The 17837-nt window shown below is 34.8% G+C and overlaps 1 protein-coding gene across 2 annotated transcripts in view; it reads left to right on the forward strand.

Annotated features, from left to right (window-relative positions):
• LOC134229231 (hydroxymethylglutaryl-CoA lyase, mitochondrial-like) overlaps window positions 1–17452 on the forward strand; it is a 99916-nt gene extending 82464 nt beyond the window's left edge. Inside the window, exon 8 of one of the 2 annotated variants that reach the window (XM_062710938.1) lies at window positions 12088–17452. In XM_062710938.1, coding sequence (XP_062566922.1) covers window positions 12088–12192 — 105 coding nt within the window. In that variant the 3' untranslated portion in view covers window positions 12193–17452. The remainder of the gene's footprint in view (window positions 1–12087) is intronic. The other variant, XM_062710939.1, reaches the window with a different exon arrangement.
• The last annotated feature ends 385 nt before the right edge of the window (window positions 17453–17837 follow it).

Raw genomic sequence — 17837 nt, forward strand, 5'->3', positions numbered from 1 at the left:
AATATATAGGAAAAATCTGAAAATCTTCTTCTCAAGAACCACTGGGCCAGAAAAGCTGAAACTTATGTGGAAGCATTCTAGGGTAGTGTAGATTCTAAATTTTAAAAATCATGACCCCCAGGGGAAGGGCGGGGCCACGATTGGTAAGCAAAGTTTTACATAGAAATATATAGGAAAAATCTTTGAAAATCTTCTTCTCAAGGACCACTGGGCCAGAAAAGCTGAAACTTATGTGGAAGTATCCTGGGGTAGTGTAGATTTTAAATTGTTCAAATCATGACCCCCGGGGGAAGGGCGGGGCCACAATTGGTAATCAAAGATTTACGTAGAAATATATAGGAAAAATCTTTGAAAATCTTCTTCTCAAAACCACTGGGCCAGAAAAGCTGAAATTGATATGCACATGGAAGGATCCTAGGGTAGTGTAGATTTCAAAATGTCTAAATTATGATCAGTTGGGTAGGGTGGGGATGCATTATGTATTACAAGGAGGAAATCTGGAAAGAACAGAATGGCCAAAGCTTCTCAGGTGAGCGATGTGGCCCTTGGGCCTCTTGTTCAAAGTGTAAATTGGAGGTCTTTGATAGCAAATTGTTTAATTAAAAAACATCGCTTTTCAAACTTGCTTTCACTGGGCAACATGACAGGTATCATTTTTAAACATCTGCCTTCCTTCACTAAAACGATCAATTCAATTATTGATTGAATTCATAGGAGGTCATTTGTCTTAATAAACTGTGTACAAATTATTATACGGTTCTTAAAAAGGATTTATAAGATATACCATAAATTTTACAGTCGTTTGTTGAACAAGTTCGACTGAGGCAAGCATTTTTCGTCACAAGTGACCGGTATAGTGACATCATTTTCACATTGTGACGTCACAAACAAGGAGCACAACTTTATTCAGCATATGCTATTTATAGAACTTGTGTATGACTATGTGTGTTCCAATTTTTTTTCTAATCTGAACTGTGATTTTGTAGATATAGAGATAGTTCGCGAACTTTTTGATCACCCCTTGTATATAGTGAAAATGCATAAATTCTTTGAAAATCTTCTTTTCTGCTCCTGGTTATTAAACCAGTGTAGTTTGTACATAGTTATTAGGAGGAACATCATGCCTCTTCCAAAATTATGAATTTCATGGTCCCTGGGTTGAGGGTTCTGTGGTTAGGGTGGGACTCTATTGATTACATTGTGAAAATACATTAATTCATTAAAAATCTCCTAGGTAGTAAATAACTAACCAAGTACATAGTTATGTTAAATAAGGCTACCTCTTCCAAAATTGTAAATTTCATGGCCCCAGGGTCAGGGATTCTGGTGTTAGGGCAGGGTCTCTTTTAATTATATAGTGAAAATACATAAATTCTTTGAAAATCCTGTGCTCCTTGGTATTAAACCAGTGAACTATGTAAATAGTTATGACAAGGATAGATGCCTCTTCCAGATTTCTGAATTTCAGGGCCCAGGGTCAGGGGTTCTGGTGTTTGGGAGGGGCTCTAATGATTATATATTGAAAATTCTTTGAAAATCTTTTCCTTTGCTCCTGGGTATTATGCCAGTGATCTAATTACAGTGGAGCCTCATTTATCCGAACGCATTGGTTCCCCGTCAATTTTTCTTGACATGTGACGTATCTGGATACCTGAAATACCAGTTAAACAAGACAAAACAACATTAAAAACTTCTGTTCTGATGGAAAATTGTCCGGATACTAAAGCGTTCGGATATCTGGCATCTGGATATCTGAAGGTCCACTTTATATATTAATGATAATGAAAGGTGCTTCTTCCAAAATGGCTAATTTCTGGCCCCCTGGGTCAGGGGAACTTTGGGTGGGGATGGGGGGATACATTGTCTGAAAATAAATTAATGTTTTGAAATCTGCTCTTTGGTATTAATCAAACGTTTTTAGCTCACCTCAACAAAGTTGGGGAAGCTTATGTGATACCCTCGGCGTCGGCGTCCCAGGTTAAGGTTAAGTTTTTTGGAACAGTTTTCTTTTTAAGTACTTTTATGTCTTATATTAAATAGACATGCATGGAAGATGCTTCTAGCGTGTTTCATTGTACCAGTCAAAGTTTCAGATGCTGCAATTTCAGCAAAGAATGACCAGGTTAATGTTTTTGGAGCAGGTTAACATTTTTGGTGCAGTTTTTGGTTTAGGTCTCATTTCCAAGTACAGTCCCTGAAACGTTGTACTTTCCCATTTTTCCGTTCATTCAACGTTCGTTCAGCATCCGTTCACTGTTCGCTCTCCGTTCACAGTATTGCGTTCACCTTGCGCTCATGTTCACTCTTCACGAAACGTTCACCATTCGCTCTTCGTTCTGTTTACTTTGCGTTCACCTTGCGTTCCCCGTTCACTTATCGTTCAGTCTTAATTTTCATATGGAACTCCGAAGTGAAAGGACTTATCTTTTTGATGGTAAGGATTTACACGTTTTTAAATTAAATAACCTTAGATATCGTGTTTGAAGAATAATTATTTCACTGCAGAAATTACCTATGATATTTATATTTCTATTAGTATAACTCAGCTGTTACTTTATTCATGAAATTTTCCTGGGAAATAATACATTAAGTACCTACATGTACATGTATGTAGAACGATGCTAAAATATTAAATTTTAAAAAGGGCAATGTACAAAAGCTTCATGCATGGCAATAATTTGTTGTAATTTTAAAGACGACAAATCATTAATGGATGCATAATAATTATTCCAAATCTTTTACAAGACAATACTACTCAAAAAAATTATTTCTACAGTAACACGTATTTTAAACTACATGTAGTTCTGAGAATTATGAACAGTATTTGAAGTACTGCAAATATTCAGTTAATTAAATAACTTTAGAGCTAATTAAATTGATAGTGTGATTTTAAATTTTAGAAAAGAAGAACTGTTTAAAATAGTCTATCATTATTTATTTATTTATTTATCTATTTATTTATTTATTTATTTATTTATTTATTATTTATTATAATTAGAGAAGGAAAATTCCTTCCTTCACTGTACCTAAATATATGTTTGCCATTCAGGATAATTAAGACACCCCCCCCCCTTTTGAATAAAATTCTTCATGAGTATTTTCAGTATATTTTAATTAATATTTAATGTGTATTGTAACACAAGAAAATCAGTCTTAAAACCAACATCTAACAGTCATTAAACAATAGTAGTTTAGAATACACTTGTGCCGACAGTAGTATTTCAAATTGGCAGGGAATATTTATCAAATTCAATTTAAAGCTTAATCCTTCCAAGTATATATTCCCATTATTTATTTATTTCTTCTGCAAGAATGCAAAAGTCAGATCTAGAAATGATAGGGAAAAATATTAAAACTTCTTGAAAATACTAAGTGACTCTTTGCCTTCGGCATGTTCGGTGAAAACGATTTCCACTGTGTCGAATGATTTTGATTGACAGTCCACGCAACTTCCTGAGAACCATGTGAACTTGATGAAGGAAAATAAAAGCCAATGATTACTGTCAAATGAATTTGTTAATCTAGAAAATTTTATTACTTTTACTGCTTGGAATATTTAGGAAAAATAATAAGAATTTCATTTGATACAACAGATATCTGAGAATTGAGGGGGTATCTCTCTCTCTCTCTTGTACATTTCTCTGTTCAATAAAAACAATGACAGCACATCACTTATTTAGTTTTGAAAATTTAATTTATTACAAATAATTTGAATGCCTCTCTGCATCATCTTGACCGAATATAATCACGGCCGGGAAATGTCTACAGATACATGTAGAAGTAAGCTAAAATAATCATCATAAAAGAATACAAAAGACACATAAATAAAGAATATTTTGCATTAGAATTTTAAAATACGAGAGTTTTTATGCAATATGTCAACAGACAATTGTGAATTAAAAAAAAAACAAAATCCGTTATTTTACTCAGATTCGCCTTGGCACGAAAATACATGTATGGTTGTTTTAACCGCGTACAATGTAATTAATTCATTCTATAAGTAGTAGTTTTATCTCTATAGTGAAAAGAATAAGCATATGTACTATATAAATAGATTAATTTTATATTTAAACTACATGCATTCGGTAACAAATACACATGTTTTACGGCAATAAAAATCGTGTTATAAAAATATCGATTTAAAACATAGGTACATATATGTACAGAAAAAAATGTTTTTATTATTTATTTATTTATTTATCTATCTATTGTTTATTTATATTAAAGCACCTGAAATTAGAATTATAGAATAATTTCAATGCAAGGAAAAGGCATTCCGAATAAATCGTTCATCTTGCATTCACAGTTCGTTCACCGTTCACTTTGCGCTCACGTTCGCGCTCTGTTTGCGTTCTGCATTCACTCACTGTTCACCGTTCACATATCGTTCACCAAGTTGTGTTCAGCGTTCGCACATTGTTCACTCACCGTTCGCTCTGCGTTTGTTCACGGTTCATTCACCGTTCAGGTGGGAAAGTAGAGCATTTCAGGGACTGTAACTATAAGCCCTATGTTGACCAAACTTGCATTGATAATACATCTAAGGATGCACACTACCAAGCTTGCTTCAGATGCTGATTCTGACCTACATTTTCCGGTAGAGTGAACAGGTTAAAGCTTGTGGTGCAGGTTTCATTTCCAGGATACTACAAGGAACATACATTGACGCAAGCGACAAAAATTGGCCGCAAACCAATTGGTCCTTTCATTGAAGCAATTAGAAACTGGAATGCTTGATCTGTTATTAAAATATCTTACATTTATCCTGTGACATTGAACATTTGCATGCGACATTGCAGAATTTCCTTTAATACATGAATACTGATGTACATTTACTACAATGTACATGTATAACTCCTACTCCTCTGCGTCTCCGTGCACAGTTTGGTACAAACCAACTCTGTCAGAAGTTTGATGTTTTTAAAGTAGTTTTTACATTTAAAGATTAAAACTAAAGTTTAAAATTATCTTAACCATAGAGATACATAGTTTTGCTTTAATAAAAATGCAACAGATAGTTGGGGCTCTTCGCTCGCTCTCAAAGGATGTTACCCCCCTCCCAACTCCCTCTAGATCCACCACCACATTTCTCCTCTTTGGTCACAAATGTGGTGGGAAAAGGCTTGGCATATTATGAAACACGCTTTATCCTTATCTGATGGAGCAAAATCTCGTAATATTCTGTCTGATAATAAATTGTCAGTTAATCATTTGGAAATTTTCTTTCGGAAATGTATGTGATATATACACGGCATTTTAAAATATATTCTTCAAAACCTGTTAAAATAGAGAAAGTAAAATTGTTTATACATGTACAGTAAACTGTATAACATGGTCTCTGCTTTAGACCATTCCCAACACGTTTGCTGATTGTCTCTGCATCTCGGTAATGTCAGAGTTTGTCAATCAGAATTGGATGAAACTACCCCATATTTACAAAATTTGAATTTTATGATTATTGTGCGTATTTTGTTAAACATTTAAACACTCTGTTTTAATATTCAATTATATGAATATTAAATATTTTCATTTTAATTGTTTTAACTCCGCAGAAACGCACGACGACTTCAAACTTTCATATCAAATAACCGAGCGCCTCCTGGTGGCCTGTAATGAGCCCTATAATGACCAAACTTGCATGAATGGTACATCTTAGGATGCATACTGCCAGACTTGCTTTGGATGCTGAATCTGACCTACATTTTCTGGTTGAGTGAACAAGTCAAAGTTTTTGGTACAGTTTCATTTCCAAGTTGCTATGAGCTCTTTAATGACCAAACTTGCATGGATGATGCATCTTATGATGCATTCTACCAGACTTGCTTTGGATGCTGAATCTGACCTACATTTTCTGATTGAGTGAACAAGTCAAAGTTTTTGGTACAGTTTCATTTCCAAGTTGCTATGAGCTCTTTAATGACCAAACTTGCATGGATGATGCATCTCATGATGCATTCTACCAGGCTGGCTTCGGATGCTGAATCTGACCTACATTTTCTGGATGAGTGAAAAGGTTAGCTTTTTATGCAGGTTTCATTTCCAAGTAACTATGAGCCCTATATTGAGCAAACTTGCATGGATGATACATCTTAGGATGCACATTAATGGACTTGCTTCGGTTGCTGAATTCGACATACATTTTCCAGATAATGGACCAGGTAAAAGTTATGGGTGCAGGTCTGTTACCAAGAAACTATAAGGCTTATATAAACCAAACTTGCACAAATGATGCATCAAGGGATGAAAATGCTCAAACTTGCTTCAGATGCTGGATTTTGATTATGTTTTCATGATAAAGAACTAGTTTGAAGTTTTATATAGGTCTATTCGAAAGAATCAGATCAAAAGTGCATAAATTTTCAATTTGCGTGTTTGGATGTACACCTTTTGTTAGTTAATTGTGTGACTTTGCCTTAATTAAAGACAACATTCGTTGAGGTGATCTCTGTAATCTCTGATTACCTATGTTTTATAAAATAAAATTTTTGATAAAATTTCTAGAATTTTGAAATATGTGCCCCTTAATGGTCAGTGGTTCTTGTGAGGTTGGGTGACAAACTGGTAATGAAGTGGAAATGCATTTTCTCCTTGTTACTCTGATCTACCTCTGGGTATTAAGGAACCAAAGTAAGTATGCTAAGGCCAAAATAAAAAATACCTTTGTTTCCCCTAATGCGACTGACCCAGTTAAATCATGCCAACTGAAAAGATTTTTTAAATAAGATGATTCAAAAATTATTTTTATTGTTAACCAAGTTTTATAAAATACAATTTCATCAAAATCAGTTTTTGTCAGAAGGGCCGACATTGTTCTACTGTAATTTTCAAGCATTTGCTGGAAACAAAATGGCACCCACATGTGATTACAGAGAATTATAGTTCTTCATAAAACATCGGTGACATCTCAAACTTATGCCTTTGGCTAATTAGAATTCTTCACTCTTAAAACTCTTAAGGTATGTAATACATGGTAAGGCCCGCCTCATGAGCAGATGAGGGGCCCACCTAGTGAATACATCATTCAATTTCACTGTATTTTATATTTGAATTTTGATCTAATAACCAGTTCATCTATGTTCCTGTGTTTACTATATGTCATTACGGAACCATAAGAGTTGTTGTATTCATCCTGATAAATATAATTTAGATGTCCTTTCTTCATGCCTTTATGCATGGGTGAAACTTCATAACTATGTATATTGTATATAGCATTTTTAGCCGGGCTTATTGCTCAAAGAGCAATTGCCGGCTTATGTGATCCTGTTCAAGGCAGGATGTTAACCCAATAGTCGCCATTTTAAAGTTACGTGCAAAAATATAGTTCTTACTCTCAACCGCTTTTGAGGTAATACAAACGCTAAATAAAGCAAGAAAAATAAAACGAAGTTTTATCTATATAAAATAAACATTTGTATTAATGACTTTGAAAACTTCATAAGTCAAAGAACATAGTTCATTAGCGTAAGGATTTTTGATAATAAGTGTTACCGTAGTTCTCTACACATATGAGGTAAAGCAGGAGAGGGAACCAGACTGGCCTGTTTGTTTACATTCAGCTGCGGTACCAGATTAATTCTGATTCTGACAAAATCGGACCGTGGTATTAGGATTGAAAAACTCACTGTCAGTGTCTTATCATTTATATTGATAGTTTTAAAATAATTTTTTCATCAGAATATAAACGTGATTCATGTAAGAAATCCATTCTACTCTGTAAATGAGCCCGGCTCTCTGTACCTCTGAGTACTTTGATTATCATTTGTAGCTGCAGATCTGTAGAGTTATGGTTTTATATATTTGTCTTTCACCATATTTGTCTTTGAGCGTTATGGTAAAAGACAAATATATAAAACCATAATGCTACAGATCTGTAGCTATATCATTTGTAGATTGTGATTGGTTCAATTAAATATTGTTTACATACTCTTTCGCAATAGTTTTGAAATCATGATTCAGCTTCCTGAGACGTCCAGTGTATTTTTCTTTAATTAGGCCCTTGAAGATTGGTTGTTTCTTTACTTTTAATCCCTTTGAGATTTGTTGGGGCGACATTTGAACATTTCCCTATTGCTCCAAAATAAGACGTATGCGGCACTTTTTTGCCATTAAGCATTGGAGGATCTTTTTGAGCCAGCATCTTCTGCGACATTGGACATAAGTTTTTATGATCCCTTTTGAAGGACCGCATTCAACATTCTTCATTGGGATTTGAACCTGCGACTTAAAATTAGCCACTTACTTCTTAACTCCAAAGCAAAATGCTCTAGAACCACTGCAAATCCCATGGCCCTAAAAAAAGTACATTGATTGTCTACAAGCACTAAGAGGCTGATGGAAGGTTTGAAAAAATATACTCGGATGTCCGGTCTTTGCGTATTTGAGAAAAATTTTTTTATTCGATTTACATAAATGTACTCTGGCATGAGATATTTTACAATTCAACTGAATAACAGTTTTGAATTAATTGATAATGAATTTTGCTTTTAAACGGCATATGAATGATACTTAGCATTTTGTTCACAAATCGCTTTCTTTTGTACTTTTCTTATTTATAAAGATAATTCTCCATTAAATTTTAGAATGTACAGCTCAACGCACTTTTTAAAGTCACATGGTTTTTCGCACAAAATAAAGTCACATTTTTCTTGCAATAAAGCTTAAAATTATCGAGTTTCAGTACGAGATATAACCCTTATAGTTTTAAATTGTTTCATGTTAAAAGGTGCACATTCTATAAAATCATTATCTTTTGTTTTAAAAGTCAATGTTCTAAAAGGAAATTTGTTTTTAAATTGATTGATGTTAAATGTGTATGGTTCTATCAGAGGTTTTTACAAATTGATTTATGGAAATTTCTTTAATACTATTTGGTTGAAATGTTCAAATTTACTTCTTGATAAGTATTTTTCAAGGTACTGTGCACATTTTCCATACTTGTCTTGGTTTTGTCGAAATTCGGCACCGAAAATTGACAAAACTACATAAAGAAATTGGGTAAAAGGATAGGATAATAAAGTATTGTTTATGTTTCAACAAAGTAAATTGTTAATATCGAGAAGAGAATTCTTTTATATTTATTGTCTGAAACTTTAAAATTTTGCATTGGAAGGTATCTTTCAGGAAGTTAACCTGAAAAAATGCCATTTTTTTAACATGGAAAGCAGTCGAACAGATGAGAAATACTTCTATCATCTTGCGCATGAGTGTTATATTAATGTTCAGAAAATACAGTAGTTACGTGAACTGCCCTTTTTCTGTATAAAGGCAAACCAAAAGTATGCTTTAAGATGAACAGATACAAAGACGGTTGCATTTGATGAGAAACATGGAAAAAACCATTTGGAAATTCTCATAAGATATCAACCAAGAGCTTATAAAGATTCTACCAATTATAATGTGTGAATTATGTTTAAAGTAATGGCATATGATCAAAATTAAGTTATAAATCATTTTTTAAATATATTTTGTCGTCACATTACACAGTTTTTACATTATAACAATGTGACCTTGATTTGTGCGAAAAACCATGTGAGTTTAAAAAGTGTGTTGAGCTGTTATTTTCAAAGCTGCTGTTAGAAAAAAAAATTGTTTACCTACCTACCGACCCAACTTAAAAATTTAGGGTCGGGTTAGGGGAAATAAAGATATTTTTAAATCCAGCCTAAGTGTATAATTATGATAAACAATGGTGCTGCTTTCAAAATTGTGAATTTCATGGCCTTTGGTTTAAAACACAAACCAATTCATTTGTTGGAAAGTTGTTACATGATACTCAGGTGACCTATAAGGCCCATGGGCCTCTTGTTTTATCATTATTTCCTCATAATTTATCATTTAATTAGACATTTTAAACTCCTGTTTTACTCTAGTGTAAATTATAAATAAATGTTGATTAAATTAATGTTAATTTAATAGAAGTCTTGATGACACATCATTAATGATGCAATTTTATCCTTAAGAGATTAAAAATCCACTCAATTAAGCAACATTATAGCCACAGTAAAACAATTTATAGTGAAAACGCTTACAATGAATTGATGCTTACAGCGAATTGAGTTTCAATGACCTTAAAATGTATTGTAAACTTTAAGGATATAAAGAATTATGCTTATAACGAAGCAAAATCTTCCCTCCCTGATACTTCCTTATAAGCCTGTTTAACTGTACAGTAAAACTTGTTTAGTACAAACACGGATATTGCACATTCATGGATATAGCGAAGTTATCTTGGATCCCCAGCTATATGAATTTAACGAATTCCTTATACCGATATAACGAATTACGGATATAGTGAAGTAATTTCACAGGTTCAGGGGACTTTGTTTTAACCTAGTTTTACTGTACAATCATTAATTAGATTTTTTTTATCATTTATGGTTGCTACATGAACATAGCCCTAGGGTTTGGCTGTGGCAGTACTAGGAAATGAGAATAAATTACATGAATAAGTACTTATCTGTTCAAAATTTGTCTGTTGTCTGTTATCGTCGACGTTGGTGTTGTTGTTCTTCTCGTTGTCAACTTTTCACATTTTCATCTTCTCGAGAACCACTGGACCAATCTTAACCAAACTTTCCCGTTTGAACATGGTTAAGATTTAATTCGGAGTAACTTACATTTCATTTGAATAAAACTCTCATGTGAACAGGGCATAAAAATTCTTTTTAAAATTTAATTTGGAGTACCTCACATTAAATCCAAATTAAGCTCTCATGTGTTCAAGGCATAAAAATTCTAGTTCCAGGTAGGGCCAAGTTGACATATGATGAGAAATTTTTGATACACAGGTCTATCAAGGAATATCATCCTTATGTTGAACAGTTGCAAAATCCTTCTGCTTAACTAAGACATAAAATATACTTTTTAGCTCACCTGAGCTTAAGGTTCAAGTGAGCTTTTCTGATCACATTTTGTCCTTCGTCCGTCCGTCTGTAGACTTACACATTTTTGACTTCTTCTCAAGAACCAATGGGCCAATTTTAACCAAACTTGGTACAAAGCATCCTTGGGTGAAGGGGAGTTTAAATTGTTAAAATTAAGGGCCAAGTCCCCTTAGAAAGGGAGATAATCAAGAAAAGACAAAAATAGCGTAGGGTCATTAAAAAATCTTCCTCTCAGGAACCACTGGGCCAGGAAAGCTGAAACTTTTATGGAAGCATCCTTTGGTAGTGTACGTATTAAATTGTTGATATCATGACCCGCGGGGATAGGGCATGGCTACAATAGGGAATCCAACTTTTACATAGAAATATATAGAACAAATATTTAAAAATCTTCTTCTCAAGAACCACTGGGCCAGGATACTGTAGATTCCTAATTATATGCGAAGAATTAATTTCCGCGTAATTTCGCGAGAAGCATCACTCGCGAAAAAACATCACTCGCTTTTATTTTTATGGTGCTGAAATCTATGTAAATTCTGTTAATCAACCGTCCATTCGTGAATCATAATTCTCGCGATTTGACATGAAAGACCCAGTTCACGATAAAAAGTTCTCGCGAAAAATAAGGAATCTACAGTAGCTGAAACTTATGTGGAAGCATCCTTTGGTAGTGTAGATATTAAATTGTTAAAATTATGACCCCTGGGGGTAGGGCGGGGCCACAATAGGGAATCCAAGTTTTACTTAGAAATATATAGAACAAATCTTTAAGAATCTTTTTCTCAAGAACCACTGGGCCAGAAAAGCTGAAACTTATGTGGAAGCATGCTTGGGTAGTGTAGATATTAAATTGTTAAAATTATGACCCCAGGGGGTAGGCAGGGCCACAATAGGGAATTCCAAGTTTTACATAAAATTTTACAAATCATGACCCCTGGGGGTGGGGCAGGGCCACAATAGGGAATCCAAGTTTTACATTGATATATTTGGGAAAAGTATTTGAAGAATCTTCTTTTCAAAAACCACTGGACCATGAAAGCTGAAACTTATTTGGAAGTATCCTTGGGTAGTGTAGATTGTAAAGTATTAAAATCATAAAAGGGAGGGCATGATAGGAATAGCAAGAGGGGAAATCAGGTAAAGAACTGCATCACCCAAGTTACTCAGGTGAGCGTTGTGGCCCATGGGCCTCTTGTTTTATCAGGGTGTAGATTTGCAGAAAACTGTGGAAGCTGGATACTTTATTTCAAAAGTGCTAGGACGTAGTACTCAATCTAAAGTTGGACAAGCAATGAAGTCATCATTATAAGAAGAGAAAACACGATTTGATTATTTTCTTTGTGTGGCTACACCTAGGGGATTCATCATCTGAATTGCTACTTACATCTGAAGAAGAATATAATGCATAAAGAACTGTTTAAAACAGTTTTGTGTCCATAATGCTTTCACTTACTGTAAATGTATTATATTTTGTGTGTACAATATTTGGCATAAAATTATTCACTTTTATATACTTGATTTCAAGGTTGCAGCTTTCCAAATGTATACTAGCGGGAAAAAGAAACTGTGCATTATAAGGTGTAGTAAAAAAATTATATATTTATTGTTTATATTAATACAATATAAACAGCCGATGAAGGTGATGTTTTTTAACAATATCTGATAATACCCGACTCAGATGCATGGACTTTTCATGGTTAGTGAGCACATGTTGATTATTGATGTTTTCGTATGAGTTTTACTGGCCAAAATTGTTTGGAGAAATAACTGTATAATGTTTATTTGGACTCAATTCGTTAAGGAAAGCACTTTAGTTTTGACCAAATTTACTATTCTGTCATGCCACGACTCAGCGAAAACCAACGTAATATTGCTGTTGGAATGCTTCAAGCAGGAATGGCACAAAATATCATAGCAGGACACTTTGGAGTTCATCGAAACACCATCCAGTCATTATGGAGAAGTTTTCAACAATTTTTCTGGTAATACTCGGGATCGACCACATTCTGGGCATCCTCGCATGAGGTCGCATTGACAGGACAACAACAGTAGACTTGTGCACCTGAGAAATCGTTTCCAGACTGCAAGTTTGACTGCTTGAAGCATTCCTGGACTTTGACCAATCAGTCCAAGAACTGTGCGAAATCGTCTGCGCAAGCCTAACATCAAATCAAGACGTCCAGTTGTGCGCCCAATACTGATTCAACGTCATCGTACCGCTAGGCTAGCATGGTGCAGACGACATCTATGATTCAGAATACAGGATTGGTCCAATATTCTGTTCACTGATGAATCCAGATTTCAATTGGATAGCAGTGACGACCGTTGTAGAGTGTATCATCGCACTGGGGAGCGGTACCAGGATGCTTGTGTTGTGCAACGGCGACAATTCGGTGGAGGTAGCATTATGGTGTGGGGTGGAATCACAGCACATGGAAGGACCCCTGTACAAATTGTCAATGAAAATCTGACCGGCGTACGCTATAGAGATGAAATTATTCAGCGACATGTGATACCCTTTATACAGAGACAACAAAATCACATCACTCTTCAGCAAGACAATGCAAGGCCAAATGTTGCATGTGTAGTCAGGTTTGTTTTTGTTCAACAGAATGTTGATGTCTTGCCTTGGTCAGCTGCTTCTCCCGATTTATCGCCTATCGAGCACGTTAGGGATGAAATAGAACGACGTCTTCGCCGTTTGCCAAATCAGCCAATGACGTTGGCTGATTTAGGCCAGGCCTTAACCAACATCTGGAACAACATCCCTCAAGCATATCTGAACACTTTAATTGCATCAATGAGATGCTGATGTCAAGCATGTATGAATGCAAATGGTGGTCACACGCATTATTAACTTTGTTAATTCAAGTTTGAATACCAGTGTCTTTCCAGTGTGCTGAAATTGATGTTAGTTAACGTTAACATTTATGGATTAGGAAATGTTGTAACAAATACATTTGTTATCAGTATTACAAAAATAAAATTTGTTTATTGTTATTTTTTATAATTTTTTTCATAATAAATATAATGCACAGTTTCTTTTTTCCGTTAGTATATTATCAATAGATAGCCCTTTACCTGTTTATCTAGGCGCAGGTCCAGAAATTGAAGTTTGGAGGGGGAGAGGGAGAGGTAGGCAGGGGAGACCGTGAAGCTTTTGGATTCCAGAGATTTTGTAGGGTAAAAAAAGGTCTACCAAACAGACGTTTTAGCTCACCTCAACAAAGTTTGGAGTTGATTATTGTGAAACCCTGGGCGTTGGTGTCGGTGTTGGCGGGACACATTTTTAGCTCACCTGAGCGAAAGGCTCAAGTGAGCTTTTCTGATCACATTTTGTCCGTCGTCTGTCTGTTGGTCCGTCTAGCTATCCATCTGTCTGTCCGTACATTTGTAAACTTTTCTTCATTTTTTTTACTTCTTCTCAAGTACCATGGGGTAATTTTAACCAAACTTGGTACAAAGCATCCATGGGTGAAGGGGAGTTTAAATTGTTAAAATGAAAGGCCAAGTCCTTTCCTAAGTAGAGATAATCAAGAAAACACAAAAATAGGGTGGTGTCTTTAAAAAATATTCTTCTCAAGATCCAATGGGCCAGAAAAACTGAAACTTATGTGGAAGCATCCTGGGGTAGTGTAGATTTTAAATTTTACAAATCATGACCCCCAGGGGTTGGGCAGGGCCACAACAGGGAATCAAATTTTTTACATAGAAATATTTAGAAAACAAAAGGCCCAGTGTCACCTGAGTACTGTGGCTAGAAAAAAAAGCAGAAATCAGATTATTGTTGAAAAGTTTAAACCCAAAATTGGGCCCAACCAATCCTTAAAGAGGAAAGGGTATGATCTGAACAAATTTGCATATACACTAAGGATGCATAATATTTTCTTTGGCTACCTGTGGCTTAATTTTGTAAGCCAATGAAGAAAACTTGTCTTTGTTTTCAAAGTTTATTAAATGAATCTAAGTTTACAATTTCTCCGAGATCGTATAGATTTTTGTAAGCGTTTTCGAAATTTGAAATTTGATCCGTATAAAGCAATGCACTGATATAATGTTCAAAAGATCCGTCCACATTACAAAGAGCCGGAAACTGAACTCCTCAATAAATAAATAAGCAAAAGCCCAAAAGAATGATTCCCAAAAACAAAATGCAAGAGAGAAGTGATAATTTGAGAATAAGACCGAGAATAAAAATGGGAATAGGAATATAAATGGGAATTAAGATCGGGAATCTCTTTTCTGACCAAAACAGGGTATTTTGTGCTCAGTGGGTATCCATGGTCCCGGATATAAAAATGCATTTCATTGGCTAACTCACCATCACTGACCACCTACGCTTTGTCCGTAGGTCTGTCCGTTGACCCATGAACCCCAACATGGCACCACCCTCAAATGCAGGTAAATACTCATTACTAATATTTATGGGCTCAGTCCCCATCTCTGCACCACAGGAGTTCTAGCACTTAGCTCTTTTACTTATTTACTTCAAAGTTCCCAATTTTATTGCTCTTAGTCAAAACTCTTAATAATACCATTGTATTTCCGTTCAAATTCTATTACTTACTATTGATGGGCTTGATTGGTCTATTCGGATCAATTTCATTACAAATTGATTTACCAAATTATAGTGTATTGGAACAACAACAAAATCTAATTTTTTTTAACAAGATAATAATAGTTTACAAAATTAAAGTCCTTTTTCCAATTATAAAATCACCGAATTTTAGTCACTAATAATATACATTCTGATTTAATAAACCTTTATATCATTTTATTTTCACTACTAATAACTAAAAATGATTATGATATTAATATTGTCTAAGTTTAAAATGTTCAAACAATATGTCTGTGCTAAACCCTATAGGTTTACAATTGCCCTTTTCATTTGAACGTACATTGTGGCCCCACTCTACCCCAGGGGTCATGATTTGAACAAAATTGAAACTGTACTACCTGAGGATGCTTCCATATAAATATGACTAATCATGGCTTTGCTATTCTTGAGAAGAAGATTTTTAAAGAATTTTTGTATATATTTCTATGTAAAACTTTGATTGGCCTATTTGGCCCCGCCTTACCCCAGGGGGTTGTTGTTGTTTGAACAAACTTGAATCGACACTACCTGCTTCAATATAATTATGATCAATCATGCCTTTGCTATTCTTGAGAAGAAGTCAAGTTCAAGTCATGAATGGGAAGTAGGTGTTGGGTTGGGTGGGCCACAATTTGAGATCAAAGTTTTGCCTAGAAGTAAGGAAATTTTTAATCCCCAAGAACAGAAAAGCCATTGTTAATTATATTGATATGGAGGCATCCTCAGCTAGTACAAAATCATACTGGTTCAAATGAGGCTCCGGGGCAGGGCTGGGCCACAATGGGGGGTTCAAATGAATAAATAGGAAAAAAATCATCTGTTCAAAAACAGTAAAGGCGTTTGTTGTATGAGAGCATCATCAAGTAGTTGGTAGTTTAAAATTCAAGAACCACCCTCCCCCTTGTAAACTTCTCAATACTAAAGTGATTTCTGCTTTTATTTCTTAGCTAATGTGCTCAGGTGAGCAATGTGGCCCATGGTCCTCTTCTTGAATATATATTACACTTGAATAAGGGTGTGGCCTTTCATTTGAACAAACTTGAATCCTTTTTACCCAAGGATGCTTCATGGCAAGTTTGGTTGAAATTGGCCCAGTGGTTATGGAGAAGAAGTCAAAAATGTGAAAAATTTACAGACAGACAGAGAGAGCTAGACATACAGACTTTCAAGAACCACTGGGTCAGAAAAGCTGACACTTATGTGGAAGCATCCTGGGGTAGTGTAGATTCTGAATTGTACAAATCATGACACCCAGGTTTTTGGCTGGGCCACAATTGGGAATCAAAGTTTTACATAGACATCTATTAAAAAAAACTTTAAAATCTTTTTCTCAAGAACCACTAGGCCTGAACAGCTGAAACTTATGTGGTAGCATCCTGGGGTAGTGTAGATTCTAAATTATACAAATCATGACTTTCATTGACCGGTTGGGAAGGTTGGGGTCACAATAGGTATTAAAATTGGGAAATCTGGTAAAGAACAGCATGGGCAAAGCTACTCAGGTGAATGATGTGGCCCATGGGCCTCTTGTTATGTAGAAGTACTTCTGTGACTAACATTAATTAGAGATGCTTGGAGGATGCCTTTTGAGTGTGTCATTGTACCCATTTAGGCTTCAGATGCAATTTCAGCAAAGGAATGACTATATTAAAGGATACACACGTTTTAATGTATTTTACCAGGCAAGGAGTTTGTGACTCAATAACTGTAGTTGTACAAATGAAACATCTAGTGAAAGTGAATGTACTGATGAAGTTATGAGCAAGTTTGTTTCTAAAACCAAGCATTTTGCACCTTACGTCCAGGTCTTGTATCTCAATCAAATACAAAATACTGTCTTTAGGAAAATACACTTATATATATTGATTAATATGCAGACTTTTTTTGTCCATTGTACAATTATAAAACACACCGATTTTACTTTTCATTTGCCAAATACAATATTGTATTAAAATATATTTATTGAAACATATTCCCTCTTACAGTGTTATCATTTGCTTCATCATTTTTCCTATGCCAGTTCAAGGCCAATCATAATGGCGATCAAAGTAATACAAAAGGAATATACAGAAAACAAGATGTGTTTGTAAAACAGTCTGATGCCCCCGTAGGTCATCTTTTTTGGAAGGTTAACGTTTTTCAAAAGCAAATCAAAGTTCAGGAGATAAAAAAGGTTGTTACCTAAAGAAGGACTTGTTTCGATGACTATCCTTGTGAAATATAAAACCCTAAGCACTAAACATTCAAAAGTTTAAGTTTTTAAAATGTGGGTCAAACTCCATGGTCGAAGTGTCATATTGAAATTAAGGTACTCATCTTTTATAAATTCTTATCACGTAGATTTCTTCATTTACATG

The sequence above is a fragment of the Saccostrea cucullata genome, unplaced genomic scaffold (assembly GCF_032062105.1).
Source record: "Saccostrea cucullata isolate Sc308-1 unplaced genomic scaffold, CSIRO_AGI_Scuc_v1 ctg526, whole genome shotgun sequence".
Lineage (NCBI taxonomy): Eukaryota > Metazoa > Mollusca > Bivalvia > Ostreida > Ostreidae > Saccostrea > Saccostrea cuccullata.